The sequence below is a fragment of the Pipistrellus hanaki genome, assembly GCF_964339955.1.
Source record: "Pipistrellus hanaki genome assembly, chromosome: 6".
In the NCBI taxonomy this organism is placed as follows: domain Eukaryota; kingdom Metazoa; phylum Chordata; class Mammalia; order Chiroptera; family Vespertilionidae; genus Pipistrellus; species Pipistrellus hanaki.
In genome coordinates this window covers 16,067,390-16,085,644 of record NC_140508.1, presented here as the reverse complement: position 1 = coordinate 16,085,644, position 18,255 = coordinate 16,067,390, and the positions used below count along the sequence as shown (strand labels likewise).

Below are 18,255 nucleotides of genomic sequence, written 5' to 3'. Positions count from 1 at the left end.
CAATTCCGGTCAGGGGCATGTACATTGGTTGCAGGCACATCCCCGGTGGGGAGTGTGCAAGAGGCAGCTGGTCGATGTTTCTCTCTCATCGATGTTTCTAGCTCTCTGTCTCTCTCCCTTCCTCTAAAAAATCTCCCTTCCTCTAAAATATATTAAAAAAAAAAAAAAAAAAAAAAAAAGACATCCTCCGAAAATAAGACCTAATTACAGGTTTCCTTCTGAGTGAAATATAAGGCATCCCCCCCAAAACAAGCCCCCCCCCCTAGGGTAAACATGAGAGATTTGGTCCACTGATTCTAAAAGAAATGGAGTCACAAGAAATTCACCAGGAAATTCAGGAATTGGATTGTTATGATGATGTTCCAGAAGATGATGACATGATTGTCATTGAATAAATGAGTAAATTCTTGATACTGTAGGATTCACAGTTTATCTGGTTTGTGTTGACAACTACCGCACTACTGTACTGTACTGTATACAGGTAATAAATTTCCTTTATTTTCATTTAACAATAAATGTGTACCGTATTCTTCATGGAAAAATAAGACATCTCCTGAAAATAAGACCTAGCGCATCTTTGGGAGCAAAAATTAATATAAGACCTTGTCTTATTTTTGGGGAAACAGGGTAGTTGCCCAGGTAATCTTTGTCTTTCTGCCCAATATAAGCAGCTGTCTTATGGGGAGGAGCAGAGCATATTTTCGTGGGTGACCTGCTGCTCTCCCATACCGCTGGCAGTACTGGAATAAACACTTATATATGATTCAACCCTGTCTCTGCTGAATTGGCTCAAGTAGGGACAGGCAGCCACTACTGTCACTGGTTTCAATTCCTCTTTGGTGTTGCTAAACTTGAGGGCCCCATGTGGCAGCTGAAGGCGAAGGTAAGAGTGCAGGGGTGCAGCCTTGGGCTGGAGCCAATTTTCTCTGTCTCCTTTGGGTCCCAAGAAAACAAGCAGGGACTCTTTTTAAAAAAATATTTTTCAATAAATTTCAGAAAGGAAGGAAAAGGGAGAGAGAAACATCAATGATGAGAGAGAATCACCAATCGGCTGCCTCCTGCCAGTACCCCACTGTGGACTGAGCCCATAACCCAAGCATGTACTCTTGACTGGAATTAAACCTGGGCCCCTTCAGTCTGCAGGCTGACACTCTATCCACTGAGCCAAACTGGCCAGGGTAAGTAGGGACTCTTTAGGGTTCTTCTCTGTGGCCTTCCTGGGAACACAATGGAAGTTATCTCTGTACCCCATCCTTTAAAGGGCCCTGTGAGTAGAATAGACCTTGGAAGCAGGATTTTAAAGCTCTGGGGGCCATTTCTCTCCCTGTACTAACACATCCCTTTCTAAGCTTTGCTTGATGCCCCAAAAACCTATCATGACACGTCCTCTAGGACTGACAGCATTCATTCTAAAAGACTGCACCTTGCCTTGAAACAATACTTTCCATTTTCTGCATGACCTTGAACCTGCCCTCAAGACCCTCACAATCTCAACACAACCTTTTTTTTTAATTCACTTATAGATCCACTAATTTAGTGACATATAAGCTAGCCTCTATTGGGCACCTGCTGGGTGCCAGAACTGTGCTAGCTCACCTCGTAGACTCTTCATGGAAACCCTGTGAGGTGGTACTGCGAGCACCTGTTTTTATAGCCTTAGAGGGGTTTCATGATGCTCATGATCATGTGACTACCAGGTGTCAAATCCAATTGTATATGACACCCACATGTCATTCTTACAAGGGAAACTGTGCAGCTGTCTGCCCATGGCGACACATAACTAAGTCTAGAATTATTACCTTTCCAAACAATTTCACTTTACAAATCAAACAGCAGCACACTCATCAACTCCTTCAATGACCCACCTGCACCTACAAGTCAACACCCCTGCTCTGGCCTACGGTCCCTATTCCCCCTCCACTTGTACGTCTCCATTTCTACCTCTTCGGCCTCATCGTGGCCACTCTCCCCCTTGCTCACTATGTCCATGCCCTCTGCCAAGACTCTTCCGAGTGCAGGCCACTTGCACATGCTGTTCCTTCTACCTGGACTGCTCTCCCTTCCACTCTGCTTTTGACTAAGCCCTGATCCTCCTTAAGGTCTAGTGTTAAGGTCAGCTCATCAAAGATGTTTTCCAATCCTTGAATCTAACTCCCGATTCCCTGCTGTGCTGTGTATCTCTTCCCCAGCTCTCATCACTTGTTTCTGTTGAGGGCGCAAGAATAGCACCAGGTGGGGTCAGACCACACCTGGGTTCAGCAACCTCGATACTAGGGTTCTGGCTAGAGGAGAATTCAGAGCCAAGACGCAAACTGAAGGAGAACATTTATTAGGTAAATCACAGAGGTATAAAAAGTAATTCCTAGAAGGGAACAGAGGAAAGGAAGGGCCCTTGGAGCTTGGGAGTGAGGAAGCTAATGGTAACATGGCTGGGGCAGGAATGGGAAGAGAAAGACATTGGTGTGCTCTTGGGAGGGAGAGCTCAATGGGTCCTCAGTCCTAAGGGTTTGAAGGGTGGAGATTTTAAGGGAGGTGCTAGGAGAAGATCTTAATAGAATATCCAGCAGCTTTCCAGGTGTGTCCTTTCAGAGTCTAGGTCTCCCCTGATTGGTCAGCGCCAGTACAGGGGGTCATTATTCAATGCAGCTGGTCCTGAGGTCAGCCATGGCTACTTTTCTGGGCCTGGAGCTGGAATACAACTGAGACCTAGACATTATCTCTAGAGAGGAAAGGTCAGGGGGTCCAAATCTCATGACCAGGGATATGCTAGGGAAGGAAAGGCCACTCTGAGGGTAAAGTCCTGTGGTTATTCCTTGCTAGGCACCTGGGGCTTTCTACCACATTTCTAAGTTAAGTACCAATTGGGAGTGATCATTTATTTCACGTCTCTCTCCCCAACCAGAGTGTAAGCTTCTCAGGGCAGGGACTTATCACTCATACCAGGAACGGGCTACCTGCTCAATAAATATTTGCTGAATAAATCCAAGGAAAGAGATTAGGTCCAAAGGGCAGAATAAAAAGCCATTTGATTGGTAAAATCAAATTCTGAGTGGTGCAGAATTTGATTTTGGGCTTCTCCTCCAGACCCTGCCCACTGTGGAACAGCAAGGGCAAGCTGGTAGACTTGCTGAGGTTTGGGATTCCCCTTAGGTCCTAGATCTAACAATGTGAACAAAAGAGAGATTATACAGGTTGATCTAGGCCCCTCTCCCATAAGAACCAGCCTAATTTTGAATGCTGGGGGACAGTTTTGTAGCTAACTGCTTGTTTATATGTCCCTGGTGTCTTTCTCAGAGAGGAGCTGTGGTTTCTTAATTGTTTTGAGAATCTTAAGTTCAGATGAGGCCTGTAAACATATATGCTGCTCCCAGGAAACAGGAAGTGAGGATGATTGGGAGGGCTGGCCCATGTTCTGTAGTCCAAGATGGCCTGGTAAGAGTTCTCACTCCTGGGTCTTAAAAGTGGGTTTTGATCTTCTTATGTTAAGAAAATGCCCCTCCTCTGGAGGAAGAAAACCTAAGGAATGGGTCCTTGAGAGGCAATATGATAGCTACTTGGGAGCAGATCCTTTTGAAAAATAGAAGGCCGGGTATGAGGAAAAATTTGTAAGTTACCCTGCACAATTTATCTATGCTTGCTTTGCCCCATCCCCCACCCCCAGCAAGTTCTTCCTTCATATGTACCTACTACTGAATTTGGTGTTCTGCTAGTCTGCCAGGCTCCTAAGGACAATGCTGCTGGATCTCTTTTCTTGCTAGGGCACTGCTCAAAGTAGCAGCCACCTCTCTCTCCCACACATCGAAGCTGTCAACTTCATCCAAGATGGATGTTGAAATCTCCAACTGTAACTACTCAGTTTAAAACTGAAGAATTCAGCGTTATGTAGCTGTATAAAAATATTCAAATATTTGATTAATTCAATTTTCTCCTTACTTATGCTTTATTAAAACTTTCAGAGCACTGTATATAAAATTCAGCCAGTTCCACCAACACAGTAAAAGGGGCCCAAAAGCTTTGTATATTAAAGACAATGTTTCTAATCGCCAACAGAAATGAGAATGATTTCATACTGCATGGGACCTTGTTATGTGGAAATGATTATTTGAATATGAGCCATAGACTGAGACTCCCTCATGTTTGCGTATCTCAGGGAGCAAATAATACCAAACCTTGTGTGCAGAAGGACGCACAACTGGGATTCTAGAGATGCCCTAAGGATTGTTTCTTTAATTCATCCCCAAAAATAATCCTATAATGCATTTTAAAATGCATTGACACAAGTCCTTTGTGTGAAGTTGTTATGGTTACAGAAAAAAGAGTAAATAAATATTTGTGCACACAAATATAATAGAACATAACATTCTACAGTGAAAATAATCTCCTCTGAAAAAATTCAAAGTCAGAGATGATGCCATGAGCTAGTGATGGGTGTGGAGCAACCTTTAAATTCAGTTCATGGTGTTTTCATTGTTTAATTATGGAAAATGGGGGGTTTGGGAAAGGGGAGGTGACAGACATGCAACCCAAGGCACACTGTTATTTGTTTATTTTCTATAGGTGATGTCATAAGCAAGGGTTTTGCCCGTGTTCTAGTCTATCTCCAATAAATAAATATGTACAAATATGCTGAGTTTACAAAATAGTAGAAAAAATCTTTGTCACAAAAGATACACATTTTCCCCCCCCATTCATGTCTTCATCCCTAGCTTAGTTGAACCAAAAAACCCTGTTTAGTGATGTCCAGAGGGGTGTACCTAATTTTTCTACAGGAAATTAAGATTCCTCAGTTTCTTGATAATAAAGGCCCTGACTTGGCCTGCTACTTATTACTGAGCCCCATCCGCTCAATTCCAAGCTATCTGAAACCGTTCTTCTTAGACCATACTGGCAGGTAAACCCCTGCAGATCTTGCTAAAATACAGATTCTCATGGAGTCAGTGGAGTGAAGCCCAAGTTTCTGCATTTCTAACCAGCTGCTGGAGAAGGGCAAAGACAGCCCCCATTTCTTGTGGGGAGCAGGTTCCAAGTGAGTGAGGTGAGAAGGCCTCTCTGAAGTGGGAGACATTCTGAAGGGCCTGATCAAGGTGAGGTGGCCTGGGCATCTGCCAGATTCCATCCCTAAACTCCCAAATGCCCCCAAAACTGGTTTTATTTTAGCCTATAACTGACAAAAACAATGAGTCAAAATGGTAATTGGCATGAATCAGGCAACTCAGAACTTTCTTAAACTATCTCCTGGGAGATGATTCCTTTTTCTTTCAATCTAGAGCAATCATGTGAACATTCCAACGCTGTTAAAAATAACAACAACAACAATAATAACAATAATAATAATGGAAAAGGAAACTGCATAAAAGCTTAACAATGATGACTACCTTTCAGTCCAAATCAAAACAACACCAATAATAAAACCCAGGCTCACTGTTTAAAAAAAGCAAAAACAAAACAAAAAAATCTCCTTGGGTTGACTTTCTAAGACAGTCCAGCAACATTAATTTAACAAATGCCTCTCACATCTTAACCTTTGTTAAAATGATATGGGCTCTGGAAGCATGAAACTTCAGGCTAAATTAGCGAATCTGATGAAAGAACAAATGCCCAGCCATTCTTCTTTTTAGTGCTTTTGCTCTGTTTCACGTGGGAGCTCTGCCTTAGGCAGAAAGCTAAAAGTAGAAGTAGAGTCAGTCAGATGCAGGTAAAGTGACTCAGTTGGTTGGCCCCGTTCCTGGGAAGGGAACATTGAGAGGAATGAGAGGGGGGAATGAGGCTTGGCTTCATAAATGAGAGAGGCTGGAACAAAAAAATATTCACCAAGATGATTTAACTACCACTTGACAAGGGGGACTATATAAATACATAGACAGGGAAGGTAAGAAAGAGAGCGGGAAGGTAGGGAGGGATGCAACGTGGTATGAAGACATCCAGGTAGGGAAAATAGAAAAACAAGTCGTAAATACTTTAAAAAAAATAAATATCTTCGTCATCAACGTGACACAGTCACACTCACTAGTCCATCGGATCACAGTCTGCCCAATAGTGCTCCCCCCTCCTGCCCTGCAGAGGACATGGAACACTTTGCAATCTTCATATTCATTTTAAAATTGCCGTCTCTGCCCAGTAGTCTGGTGACATGATGGAAGCAAACAGGGATGTGCATCCTCCTTCCAGTCCCTCCTCCCCAGCCATTCCTGGAGTCGCAAAAGAAAGGATGGGGGTCTCCTCCAGTTCTGAGGCCAGCTAAGGTGCTTCAGGAGTAAGGCTGGGGGAGAAGGCCAGGGAATGAGGCACAGGAGGGAGAAAAGGCCAAGCCCACGCCTAGGGCCAGTCGGGGGGAGACCCCTCAGAGTTTCTGAGGCATCTGCTCTGTTGCCACGTGCTGCAGCACCACCTCCTTGGAGGGGACCCCGCACTTGTACTCCAGCTCGGCCTGCATGGAGCCTTGCTTCTTGCGCAGGTGGCAGAGGAGCGCCAAAAGCGCCACCACCAGACACAAGCTGGAGATGGAGATGCCAATGAGCACGCCGGAATGCACAGACCCTGCAGGCCTGGGGCTCAAGGTGGCGCCCGGTGTCGGGGTCGGAGCCTCCCCAGAGCCCCCGTCTCCGCCTTCGCCCTCGCCTTCGCCTCTGCTTCCGCCCACGAGGGTAAGGTCACAGTCGCTGCCAGTCTTGACCATGCCAGGCTCGCAGACGCACTCAAAGGTGCCAGGGAGGTTGTTGCAGGAATGGGCATTGCTGCAGTAGCCACTGGCGCACTCGTCGATGTCGGTGCACACCGAGCCCTCGTCCAGAATGTAGCCGTCGGGGCACTGGCATCTTTCCGGGATGTTGGGGTCGCAGTCGGCTGGGCATTCGGTCTGGTTGCAGAACATCTGGCACTTGTGCGGGGCGTTGGGGACGGGCGCGAAGCCCTCGGCGCAGATGCAGCGGTACTGCGGGGAGTCCGTCTCCCTCAAGGGCTGGCACTGGTACTCGCAGGGGTTCCCAAGGCACAGGTCCTTGACGCACTCGCCGTCCACCAGGTCGTAGCCGGGATGGCAGCGGCACTCGAAGCTGCCCTGCGTGTTGACACAGACCTGGGGGCACGGGCCGGGCACCTGCAGGCAGTCGTCCACATCCTCGCACTTGTGCTGGTCCGCAGCCAGCTGGTACCCCACGTCGCACATGCACGAGTAGCCGCCGGGCACGTCGGGGTTGCGGTGGCATAGGTGCTGGCAGAGTGTCTCGCAGGCTGCGGTGCAGGAGCGCCCGTCGGCCTCCGGAGCAGTGTCGGCGGGGCAGAGGCAGCGGGGCTCCCCGCCGGCGGCGCTCCGGTTGCACAAGTGCTCGCAGCCGCCGTTCTCCACTCCACAGTCCCAAGCGCCCGGCCCGGCCCGGCCCCAGCGGCCCTCGATCTCCCCGGGCCTCTGCTCGCACACCAGCTCCACCCCAAGGGGCGCCACCTCGGCCGAGCTGCCCAGCGGCAGCGCCTGGAAGTCCGCGCCGCGGGCCCCGAACGGGGTGCTGTAGTGGATGGAGACGCTGGCGGCCGCCGGGCCCCCGGACTCCATGGCGAGCGGCTTGCAGGAGGCTGCGAAGTGGAACTCGCAGAGGAAGCCGTCGGCCTCCGTGTCACACGGCCGCTCCTCCCAGGACGGCTCACCTGGGACAGGGACGCCGGCCTCCGAGACGGCCACGCACAGCGGGCCGCAGCGGGGCGCGGGGGCCTCGGGGAGCCGCGCCCACCGGCTGTAGCTGGTGCTGTTGTCGCCCGTCACCCACTGGAAGCCCCGCAAGGGACCGAGGTGCCCCGGGTCGCTGCAGCCTGGCGGGAGCGTCAGGCCGATCCAGAGGCGAGGGCTCTCGCCGCCGCCGCCGCTCAGCAGAAGGGAGATGACATCCGCGGCCACCGAGGAGCGCACGGTCATCAGGTGGCCCCGCAGGCGCTCGCAGACCTGGCTGGCAGCGGGGAAGGTCGCGGGGCCCCGGAAGAGCGCAAAGCAGTCTTGTCCGATGCACTGGCTCCCGTGGGGCTGAGGCTGGGGCTGGGGGAGACCCCGGGCTGCAGAGCCCAGCACGCCGAGGAGCAGGACCCGCAGCATGCTGCCCCGCACACCGCGTGCAGGCGCTGGGGACCGCGCAAGCGCCACCGCCGGTCTGAGCACGGCCGGTTCCGAGAGGCACGGGGCGCTGGTGAAGACCGCTGTGCGCGTCTGCACCGGAGCTGGGGTGTCTGCACCGGAGTTGGGGTGTCTGTCGGGCTGCTACGCGGGGCAGCCTGGGCGAAGCAGCCTTTGATTTGCCGGCAGCGAGGCAGGGCGAGTTTATAAGAGCGCAGCCCTCCCTCCTGGACGTTCGGGAAAAGGAAGGAAGTGCTGGTGGGAAGGGCTGAGGCTGCATTCTCGGATTACTGGGTCCTCTGACTCCCAGTGCCCGCCCTCGCGCCCGCCCGGGATCTGCGGGCCCGGGATCAGTAACCGCGCCCAGGCTCAGGGAGGTCCCGGGCGGGGCTGCCTGGCGCAGACACCACCCCTGTCCTCAGGGCGACACCCCGGCTGCCTCCTCTCCGGCTCACACCCCCCTCCCCCATCCTAATCTCTGGGTCCTCTTTCTTGTTCTTCATAAATATGCTGCTGTCATCAACTTCAAGGACAGCCTGTATTGCAGAAACCCTGGGAAGAGGTGACGGGAGAGGAGGGCTCCGAATGAAGGAGGCGGGGAAGGCGTGCCCGGCACCTGCGGGACTCTGGGAGAAGGTCTTCAGCAGAGGAGGGTTTGGGAGGGGCTGCGTAGGGCGTGGACTTCCCCAAAGATGCTATGGAAAGGAAAGAAAGCTGCACCCGCCCTCGCTCTGAAAGCGGGGGTGTTCTCGGTCTCACAACACAGAGGGTGTGGCTAGACCGGGACCTTGAACGGAGGGAGAACTAGTCTAACGCCCGCGACTCCGCCCCTTCCCCCCCTACACACACACACACACACACACACACACACAGAGAGAGAGAGAGAGAGAGAGAGAGAGAGAGAGAGAGAGAGAGAGAGAGAGAGAGAGAGCTAGGGGGACACAGGAGTCCCTGAGCGCCATCGGCCTAGGTCAGACCTCCTCTGTCTCAGGAATACTGTCAGGACTCTGAGGTCCCTCACCCTGCAGAAGCGGTGGCAGGCAAAGGAGCCCTATGGGTTGGGGGGGGGGGGGGCGTGTTGGGGAGCGCATTTGCCAGTTGGGTCTGTTTTGACCAGCTTCACAGAGGGATAGTCCATAGTTAATCCGTCTTGAACCCCCAAAGGAGTGGTGCACGGAAGCCCTCTCTGGCAGGCGCTGTGGGCTCCAAGCAGATCCTACTCCGATCTGGTAAGGATTTTTTTCCCCCCCATTTGGCTGAAAGATCAGAATGAAACAGAGATGCACATAAATGTCACTTGTGTGGCAAAGGGCACTGAAGAGGGGCGACCCTGTGGAGTGGCGGGGCGGGGAGAGCTGGGAGGAGGCGATGGGAATCTGTCACTTTGGCGACCTTTTCCGCTTATTCACTTACCAAGAATGCGGAGGGGTGGGTCCAAAATAACACCCTTTGTTGCCTCAGCTATTGTCATCCACAACCAGTAGGCGGCGCTGTTGAACTCTAAACAAAGCTGAAGAAATTGGAAATCTCCACACTTGGACTAAGAGTTGAGTGTTGGGAATACAGTGGTCTGGCCTTGGCGTGGGCCAGGCAAGAGCATCCCACACTTCCGATCCCTAGACCTACCTATGGAAGACATGCCCTCTAGTAAGATCAGGAGAGTGTGGTGGTGTCCTCAGGAGAGAAAGACAAGCACCTGTGAGCTGGACTGGGCTGACTACAGTGATCAAGGGGGCTGGGCAGGGCTGGACACTGTGAATGGGAAAGGGAACAGGTACATTGGTCCCTGTCTGCACTCCCTGACGCCTGGAGTTGATAGCTGGGACCAGCAGAGCCTCCTGAATATCCCACTGAGCGGCGTGCTAGGTCCTGGGAAAGCTGCCCCAGCTCCCTCACAGAAACTGGAGGTCCGGGTCTGAAGCTCCCCAGAACAGAGAGACTGCTCCTCTGGGAAAAGGAAAGGGAGGACCAGCAGCTTGGACAGTCCAGCTGTTCCCAGTGGGAGCAGGGCAGGCACTGGCCTGGCATCCCCTGGCCGCCTGGACTGTCAGGGGTGATGCCTCCTCAGGTGTAGCCAGCCCCGGAGCATGGCCTGCAGACGTGAGGGACATTGTCTGGGTGCATGAGACAAGAGAGGGGGCAGGGCACCCTGGCTCCAAATTAACTAAGACTTCCACAACGGTGACAGCAAAGCATTGAACAAAGCCTGGGGCCCTAAAAGAAGCTGTGAGACATCCAAGCATCTGGGCTTGTCCCACACCATTCTTGTTCACGTTTTGGATAGGTTCTATCCATGACCATGTTTGGTGGGACACCCTAGTCAAGTCTCATTAAACCCAATACTGACTCTTGAGAGAACAAGGAGGGGGGAAAGGCCTGAGACAACAGCTTTACTCAATGATGTCTCTGAGACTCAGGCTAACCCTAGATGAAGAGTGTTGGATATTTCCATATAGAAAGAAACCATGGCAACAGCTAAGTGGAGTGGAGCATTGACCCTGGGTGAGTTACCCTGTAAAGGGATGGATGGGCACACCGACTTGGCTTTTCTCATCCCTCAGACTTTACCTCCAGCCCTCAGCAGACATCGCCCCCGCCTTCTAGGACAACCCTTGTCAATCCTTGCCCCTCGCCAGCCATCACTCTGAGCCTTTTTACCTGCTTTAAACTACCCTCATTGTCTCTGTGCCTCCACACAAGATGGGCCACGCCCTCTGGCTCTGTGTGGATGACACTCAGCTCCCTCTCCTTGGCCAGCCCCTGGGTCTGCCACCCTCATCAGGGTTCACCATCCCAGATCCGTTTTTACTGGAATGAACACTGCTTGTCTCCTAAATACTGAAGCCAATAACTTGTTTTTGTTTGTTTTTATCTTTCTAGACACCGTTGTTTGTGCTGTTTGTACCCTTGAGTCCTCACCATTCTCAAGTCCCTTCCTCCCAGCTCTTCTGGCATATCTGTCCTCCTGCCCCTCCTCTTCTCTTCTTGGTGGGGGTGTGTGGCCCTTTTCACCCTTCTGCCCAATGCGGGTCACCAGTCCTCAGGGCTCTGCCCATGCTCTCTGCTTGTTTCTTTATATCCCATCCTTTTTCAAATTAACCCATTCTCTTTGTCATGGTATCGATGTCAAAGCAGACTGGGAATGGGGTGCCCAGCAGGGACCCTCAAACCATTATTTTTCTGTATAAATATCTGAGCCATCTTATCTGAAGTCATTGCCTTCAGACTTTATCAGTTTCTCTGGTTTGCCCTTGCTCTTATCATTGCTCTTGTAAGACAACTCCTTTCCTGGCTTCTTTTCTTTCTGGCTCTTCACCCCTACTAACAGCCCCTGGATCCCCATACCCCAAGAATGCCCTTGCCCTGCTGAAGGAGCCCAAGATGCTTCCACGTTCTCCCCACTCAGACTCACCATGCTGAAAGTGCTCAGACACTCTGCCTCTGCTCTGTGGCAGCAAAATAGGAAACTTGCATGCAAGGGTTTGGGCTGGAGTTTGGGCCCGGTGTCCCTCCCCACTCACAGGTTTTAAAGCCTGGTGTCCTGCTGGTCTCTTCAGATGCTGAAAGTCAGAGCAAGGGCCCTGCTGACTGTGGGAAAAAGGCCTAATCCTATCTTACCTCCATTCCAGCTCTCCTGTCTTTTCCTCTGCCAGGAATATTCTTGCTTTTGCTTCTCCTCCATCTACTGAGCCCTGACCCTTCTTTCAGGCACAGGTGGTGGGCTGCACTATTAGAAAGGGTGTCTCAGGAACCACACCAGAACTCATCTCTCGGTGAAGTCCATAGGACTTTCTATCAGCACTTTAGCACTTACCACACTTTCTCTGCTTTATGTCATCACATACTTATGCTCTTTAATAGACTTTCAATCTAATTTTTCTGGGGATGGAGCATTGTTCTTATACATCTTTGTATTCCCACACAGCAAGTTGAGGGCATAGATGGTGCTCAAGAGTTACCTAAGCCCCTGTTGTATATGATGCTTTGTGGCCCCCCTGTCTACCCCCCGCTTCAGTCTGAGGTGTTCAGGTTAACCTACATACACAGGATGTAGTATGTGCCTCTGAGATAAGAGTGTGGGTTTTGGAGCCAACTCGGCTGGATTTGAGTACCAGCTCTATCATTTATAAGTTGTGTCACATTTGGCAAGTAACCCAGCCTTCTCTGTGCCTCAGTTTCCTCTGCTGTGCGATGGGAATTATAACAGTCACTCCTTCAACATGTTATTAGGAGGATTTGATGAGTTACACATGTAAAGTATTTAGAATGGTTGAGCCATAGTAAATGCCCAGAAAATTTTATCTAAAAAAGGATACAGTTGGATCCATAGGAATTGAAATAAGCTACTGATTATGTTCAATACCCAGCACAGTTCTCCCTAGGAGACTCAGTAAATGTCTGTGGGTAAAATTTAGGTGAGCTGAGCATTTTTACCAATAATAAAATAAGGAATTGGAGCAGGGGGAGAGGGGGGGGGGGGAAGAAAGGGGGTGGGATTCAAAGAGAAGCTGAAGGACCGAGGAGGAACAGAAAAGGAATGAGGCCGAAACCGGTTTGGCTCAGTGGATAGAGCGTCGGCCTGCCGACTGAAAGGTCCCAGGTTTTATTCTGTCAAGTGCATGTACCTTGGTTGCGGGCACATCCCCAGTAGGAGGTGTGCAAGAGGCAACTGATTGATGATTCTCTCTCATTGATGTTTCTAACTCTCTATTCCTCTCTCTTCCTCTCTGTAAAAAATAAATAAAATGTATTTTGAAAAAGAAAAAGCAAAGGAATGAAGACAGCCAGGGAAGCAGCCCTGGGCTCTGGGTCCAAGGAGTCCCCCTTTCCATCTGCCCAAATGGCATCCATTGCCAATTCCTCACTTTTCAGATGTGGAAACTGAAGGTCAGAGAGAATAAATGATTTCCCAAGGCCACACAGCTAGTAAATCGTGAAACAGAGATTCTTCAACTTACATTAGGATGAAAAAACTGCTACCGGTATATAAAATGAGTGAGCTTTCCTGATTTTACCTGTTGCTAGAACTTTGTTAAGCAACTCTGGTTTTCTCCCCGCAAAACAGGAGATATAGTATCTAATTTACAGAATTCTCATGGAAATTAGAAAACATACACACAGTGATTATTACCTTTCTTGGAACACAGCAGCTATTCAACAAACAGTTGTTAGTTCTGGTGAAAAGCTTTGTGCAGAGCTCCTGGGTCGCCTGGGTCTGACAGGGAGGCCTGCTTTTAGGTGGGAGTTTCTGTTTGATGTCTGTGACAGAGGCCAGCCCAGCTACCTGGCCATTTGTACTGAGGGCAAACATGTGTGAATGTTGTTAAAAGAGATGAAGAGGAGTCCAGATGCAGAAGGGGAGCCACGGACAACATGTGGAAGGCAGCTTTTCGCTTAAGAGATATAAGAATTTTCTAGTTCCAGCATGAACACCTGCTCTTAGTCTTGTTAACTCCTAGGTCCCCTGATGCAGACCACCGCTTGGCACTGTGTGTGGGCCACATATCCTGCACGGAATTACAGACTGGCTCAGAACATGAGCTTCTCCCGTGGAAGAAGAGAAAACCCACAATTACTGGTACTAAGGACATCAGTGCAGTTGCAATATCGGATTGCCTGCCAATTGCTGCTGGGGATGAATGTTCCAGACCCCAGGATGGAAGTTGCTGTCACTGACATTGGGGATAAGGTGGGTGAAAAGGGGAAACACCGTCCACTAAACACCTATGGTTACTACAACTTAAACTTATTGAAATAAAAGTTAAAAATCAGTTCCTCTGTTGGACAGGAGCATATTAAATTAGATCAACCATACACAAGGACAAACTCAAAATGGATAAAAGACTTACATATAAGTTGCAAAACCATAAAAATCCCAGAAGAAAACATAGGCAGTAAAATCTCAGATATTTCACATAGCAGAATTTTCACTGCTATCACTCCTCGGGCAAGAGAAACAAAAGAAAAAAATAAATAAACAAATGGAACTATATCAAACTAAAAATCCCTGCACAGCAAAAGAAACCATCTTCAAAATTAAAAGGGGACCCACTTTATGGGAGAACATAATCACCAATGATACATCTGACAAGTGGTTAATTTCCAACATATGCAAAGAACTCGTGCAACTCAACAAAAGGAAGACAAACAATCCAATTTTTTTAATCCTGTTTTATTTTATTTTAATTGTTTAAAGGATTACATATATTAGTACATATATCTCCTTTTTCCCCCATTGATCTTCCCCCAGCTTCTCCTACCCTCTGTCGCATGTAAAAATGAGCAATAGACTTCAATAGACACTTCTCCAAACAGGACACACAGAAGGCCAATAGACATATGAAAAGATGCTCAATGGAGTGGATGGGAAGAGATTAACCAAAGAACATATATGCATATATGCATGCCCATGGATACAGACAATAGTGTGGAGAAGGCCTGGGGTGGGGCGGGTGCTGGGCAGAGGGGGGCAAAAAGGGGGGAAAGAGGGACATCTGTAATACTGTCAACAATTAAAAAAAATCAGAGCCACATGTCAAGTGCCCAAAGGCTAGTGACTACTAAACTGGACAATTCAGAGAGAGAACATTTGATCATCACAGAAATTTCTATTGGATGGTGCTGGTATTCACATAGAGCCAGACCATGTCACCTCAAGGAAGCTTTTGGTGGGGGCATGTGAATGTCTCCTTCTTAGATTCAAAGAACACTCTTCTACAATAATTATTGTCTTCAAGATAATGGTTGTCAAAACTGCAATCAGAATCTATAAAGAAAACATTAAAAGGAGTGTCAAAATTATATATTGTTACTATTATTAGTACTCGACTAATAAACACATCAATATTATTTTAACCTTGATGTTAGTTATAATAATTTAGATATTTAAAAAGGAAATTAAAAATAGTATATTTATAAGCTACAACTATACTAAAATTCAAACATATATGAGTTCAAGGATGAAAAAATAAAAGCAAATGTTATTCATTATATGATAGCATGTCAGTATAGCACAGCTAATATTTTACTAAATTTTGGATCTTATGCAGGCTTTCTTCAAGAAAGAAGGTAAAAAAAATTGACAATCTTTTATTGACCTACTCTTTATAAAAGAAAATACATTGCATTTGTATCTATAATTGGTATCATATTTTATAGTAAAAGACTGACAGCTTTTCTCCTGAGATGAGAAACAAGACAAAGATGTCCTGTTTCACCACTTTTTTAAAAATACTGTACTGAAATTCTAGCCAGGGCAGTTAAGTAAGCATGGAAATCAAATCAAAGGCATCCAGATTGGAAAGGAAAGAATAAAATAACCTCTGTTCATTGATGGCATTACCTTATTTGTATATAGAAAATCTTAAGGAAATTATTAAAAACTATAAAAACTAATAAGCAAGTTTAGCAGCTATATGATACAAAATTACCATACAAAAATCAATTGTATTTTTATACTCACAACAGCATCAAAAAATAAAATGCTAAGGAATACATTTAACAAAAGAAATACAAAATGTATACTTACAAAACCGCAAAAACATTGTTGAAATTTTAAAAAGACCTAAATAAATGCAAAGACATCCTATCTTTATGGTTGGAAGACTTAATAAGGTTAAGTCCCAGATTCAATATATAGCTTCATTGCAATCCCTATCAAAATCTCCCCTGATGTCTTGGTAGAAATTTTCATGCCGATCCTAAAATTTACATAGAAATTCAAGAGACTTCAAATAACCAAGGCAATCTTGGAAAAGATCAACAAAACCGTAAGGCTCACACTTGCTGATTTCACAATTTACTACAAAGTTACAGACATCAAAACAGTGTGATACTGCCATTAAGGTGGGTATAAATCAATAGCATAGAATTGAGAATTCAAAGAAGAAACCCTCACATTTATGGGTGATTAATTTACACAAAGGAGTCACAATTAAATGGGAGGAAAGAATATTCTCTTCGGGGAACTGTGTTGAGATGACTGGATATCCACGAGGTAGGGTTGGACTCCTACTTTGTCTCACATACAAAACCTAACTCACAATGGGTAAAAGGTCTATAATTAGAAGAGTCTTAAAAGAAAAGGTGTGTGTAATTCTTCATGGCCTTGGATACTCAATTATTTCTTAGGTATGGTACAAAAATCACAAACAGCAAAAGAAAACAAATAGATTATCAAAGTTTTAAAAAAAAAAAGTTGTTCTTAAAAATGAAAGACCGCCTGGCCGATGTGACTCAGTGGTTGAATACCAACCTATGAACCAGAAGGTCATGGTTCAATTCCTGGTCAGATCACATGCCCATGTTGTGGGCTCAATCTCCAGTGTAAATTGTGCAGGAGGTAGCCTATCAATGATTCTCTTTCATCATTGATGTTTCTACCTCTCTCTCCCTTTCTCTCTAAAATCAATAAAAAAAATATATTTTTTGAAAATTGAAAAGACAACCCAAAGAATGGGAGAATAGGAGGAAATATTTGTAAATCATGTATATGAAGAGTCTCCAGAATATACAAAGAAATATTACAACTCAATAATAAAAAGAAAACTAACTTAATCAAAATACAGGTAAAGGATCTGAATAGACATTTCTCTAAAGAAGATATACAAATGGCCAATAGGCTCAAGAAAAAATGTTCAACATCAGGGAATTAGTCATCAGGGAAACGCAAATCAAAATATACTATTATACTAGATAGTAGAAATGTTCAACATCATATATTAGTCATCATGGAAATACAAATCAAAACCATGATGAAATATTATTTCACTCCCACCAGGATAGCTAGAATAAAAATGACAGATAATAACAAGTGTTGGCAGGATGTGGAAAAATTGGAACTCTCTCATATGCTGCTAGTGGAGATATATAATGGTACAGCTGCTTTGGAAATCAGTTTGGCAATTCCTCAGAATTTTAAACTTACAGTTATCATAGAATTCAGTAATTCCTCTAGGTACATACCCAAAATAAATTAAGGCATATGTCACACAAAAACCTGTACACAAATGTTCATAATGGCATTATTCTTAATTGCCAAACAGAGGAAAGAACCCAGATACCCATCACCTGATGAATACATAAGTAAAATGTGATATATATCCATTTGACAATGGAATGTTATTTGACAATGGAAATTCATGATGTCTTGATTTATACCACAATCTGGATAAACTTTGAAGACATTATGCAAAATGAAATAAACCAGTAACAAAAGACCACATATTGTATAATCCCATTTCCAGAATAGACTAATCTGAAGAGACAGAATGTCCATTACTGATTGCCTAGAGATTGGGAGTATGTGGGGAGGATGACTGCTAATGTATATGGGTTTCTTTGGAGATAATAAAAATGTTCTAAAATTGTTTGCAGTTATGGTTGCACAACTCCATAAATATGCTGAAAGCATGTGAATTGTACACTTTAAATGATGGAACTGTTATGTTATGTAGATTCTATCTCAGTCAAGCCATTAAGAAAATAAGAAATTATATTCCCCTATTTAATAATCAACTGTGGGGGGGGTCACCAAATGCATTTCTGAGCCCTCCTTTCCCCCACTGGATGTTTTATATGAGGCAGCAAATGATATTAGTAGTTGCCCCCTCCCTCACTCCCATATACAGAGTTTTGTATCTGTCATCTCAGTGGATCTTCCATAAGCCAAAGGTGGCTCACAGCTGACCAGTGTGGCCCTATTTGAAACTAGAGAGAAATTGTGCCTTGTAGATCCATGGGCTATCACCTTGCTCTTCTAACTAAGGTTTCCTGTTGTGGCCCTTCTAGTAAGAGGTGTTTTCTGAGAAAAGAGACGCACAGAGGAAAGAAGCAATGCAACTCCAGAGGGTGGACAGTGTCCCTTTCTCGCTGCATATGGTGGTCTGGGCTTAGGACACAGAGGATGAGTGGGCATTTAAGCAAAATAGAATCTGTTTTAATTCACTCTTAGATCACTGCTTTTAAAGTCTTTAATAAATGTATTTTGAGCGGCTTCATGAAAGAGCAGCCCTTATGAACTTAGGAAGGGCTGTGCTTCTCTCCCCTGGAGCCCAGCACATGTGTTTCCCCCCAAAAAAATTTCACAAGTGAGCAGATGTTTTATCACATGGACCCAACTCAACCCCCAAATAATTGCCAATTTATTATTTAGTTGC

At 46.5% G+C, this 18,255-nt stretch overlaps 1 protein-coding gene across 1 annotated transcript; it reads right to left on the bottom strand.

Moving 5' to 3' along the window:
* Positions 1-2,315: 2,315 nt before the first annotated feature.
* Positions 2,316-8,513, bottom strand: THBD (thrombomodulin). Its single transcript, XM_084886999.1, has one exon. It carries the CDS (start codon positions 8,078-8,080, stop codon positions 6,341-6,343), a length of 1,740 nt encoding a protein of 579 aa, XP_084743125.1. The 5' UTR covers positions 8,081-8,513; the 3' UTR covers positions 2,316-6,340.
* Positions 8,514-18,255: the final 9,742 nt, after the last annotated feature.

Coding starts and splice junctions, on each gene's coding strand:
- THBD (XM_084886999.1), bottom strand. CDS start 8,080: ATGCTGCGGGTCCTGCTCCTCGGCGTGCTGGGCTCTGCAGCCCGGGGT.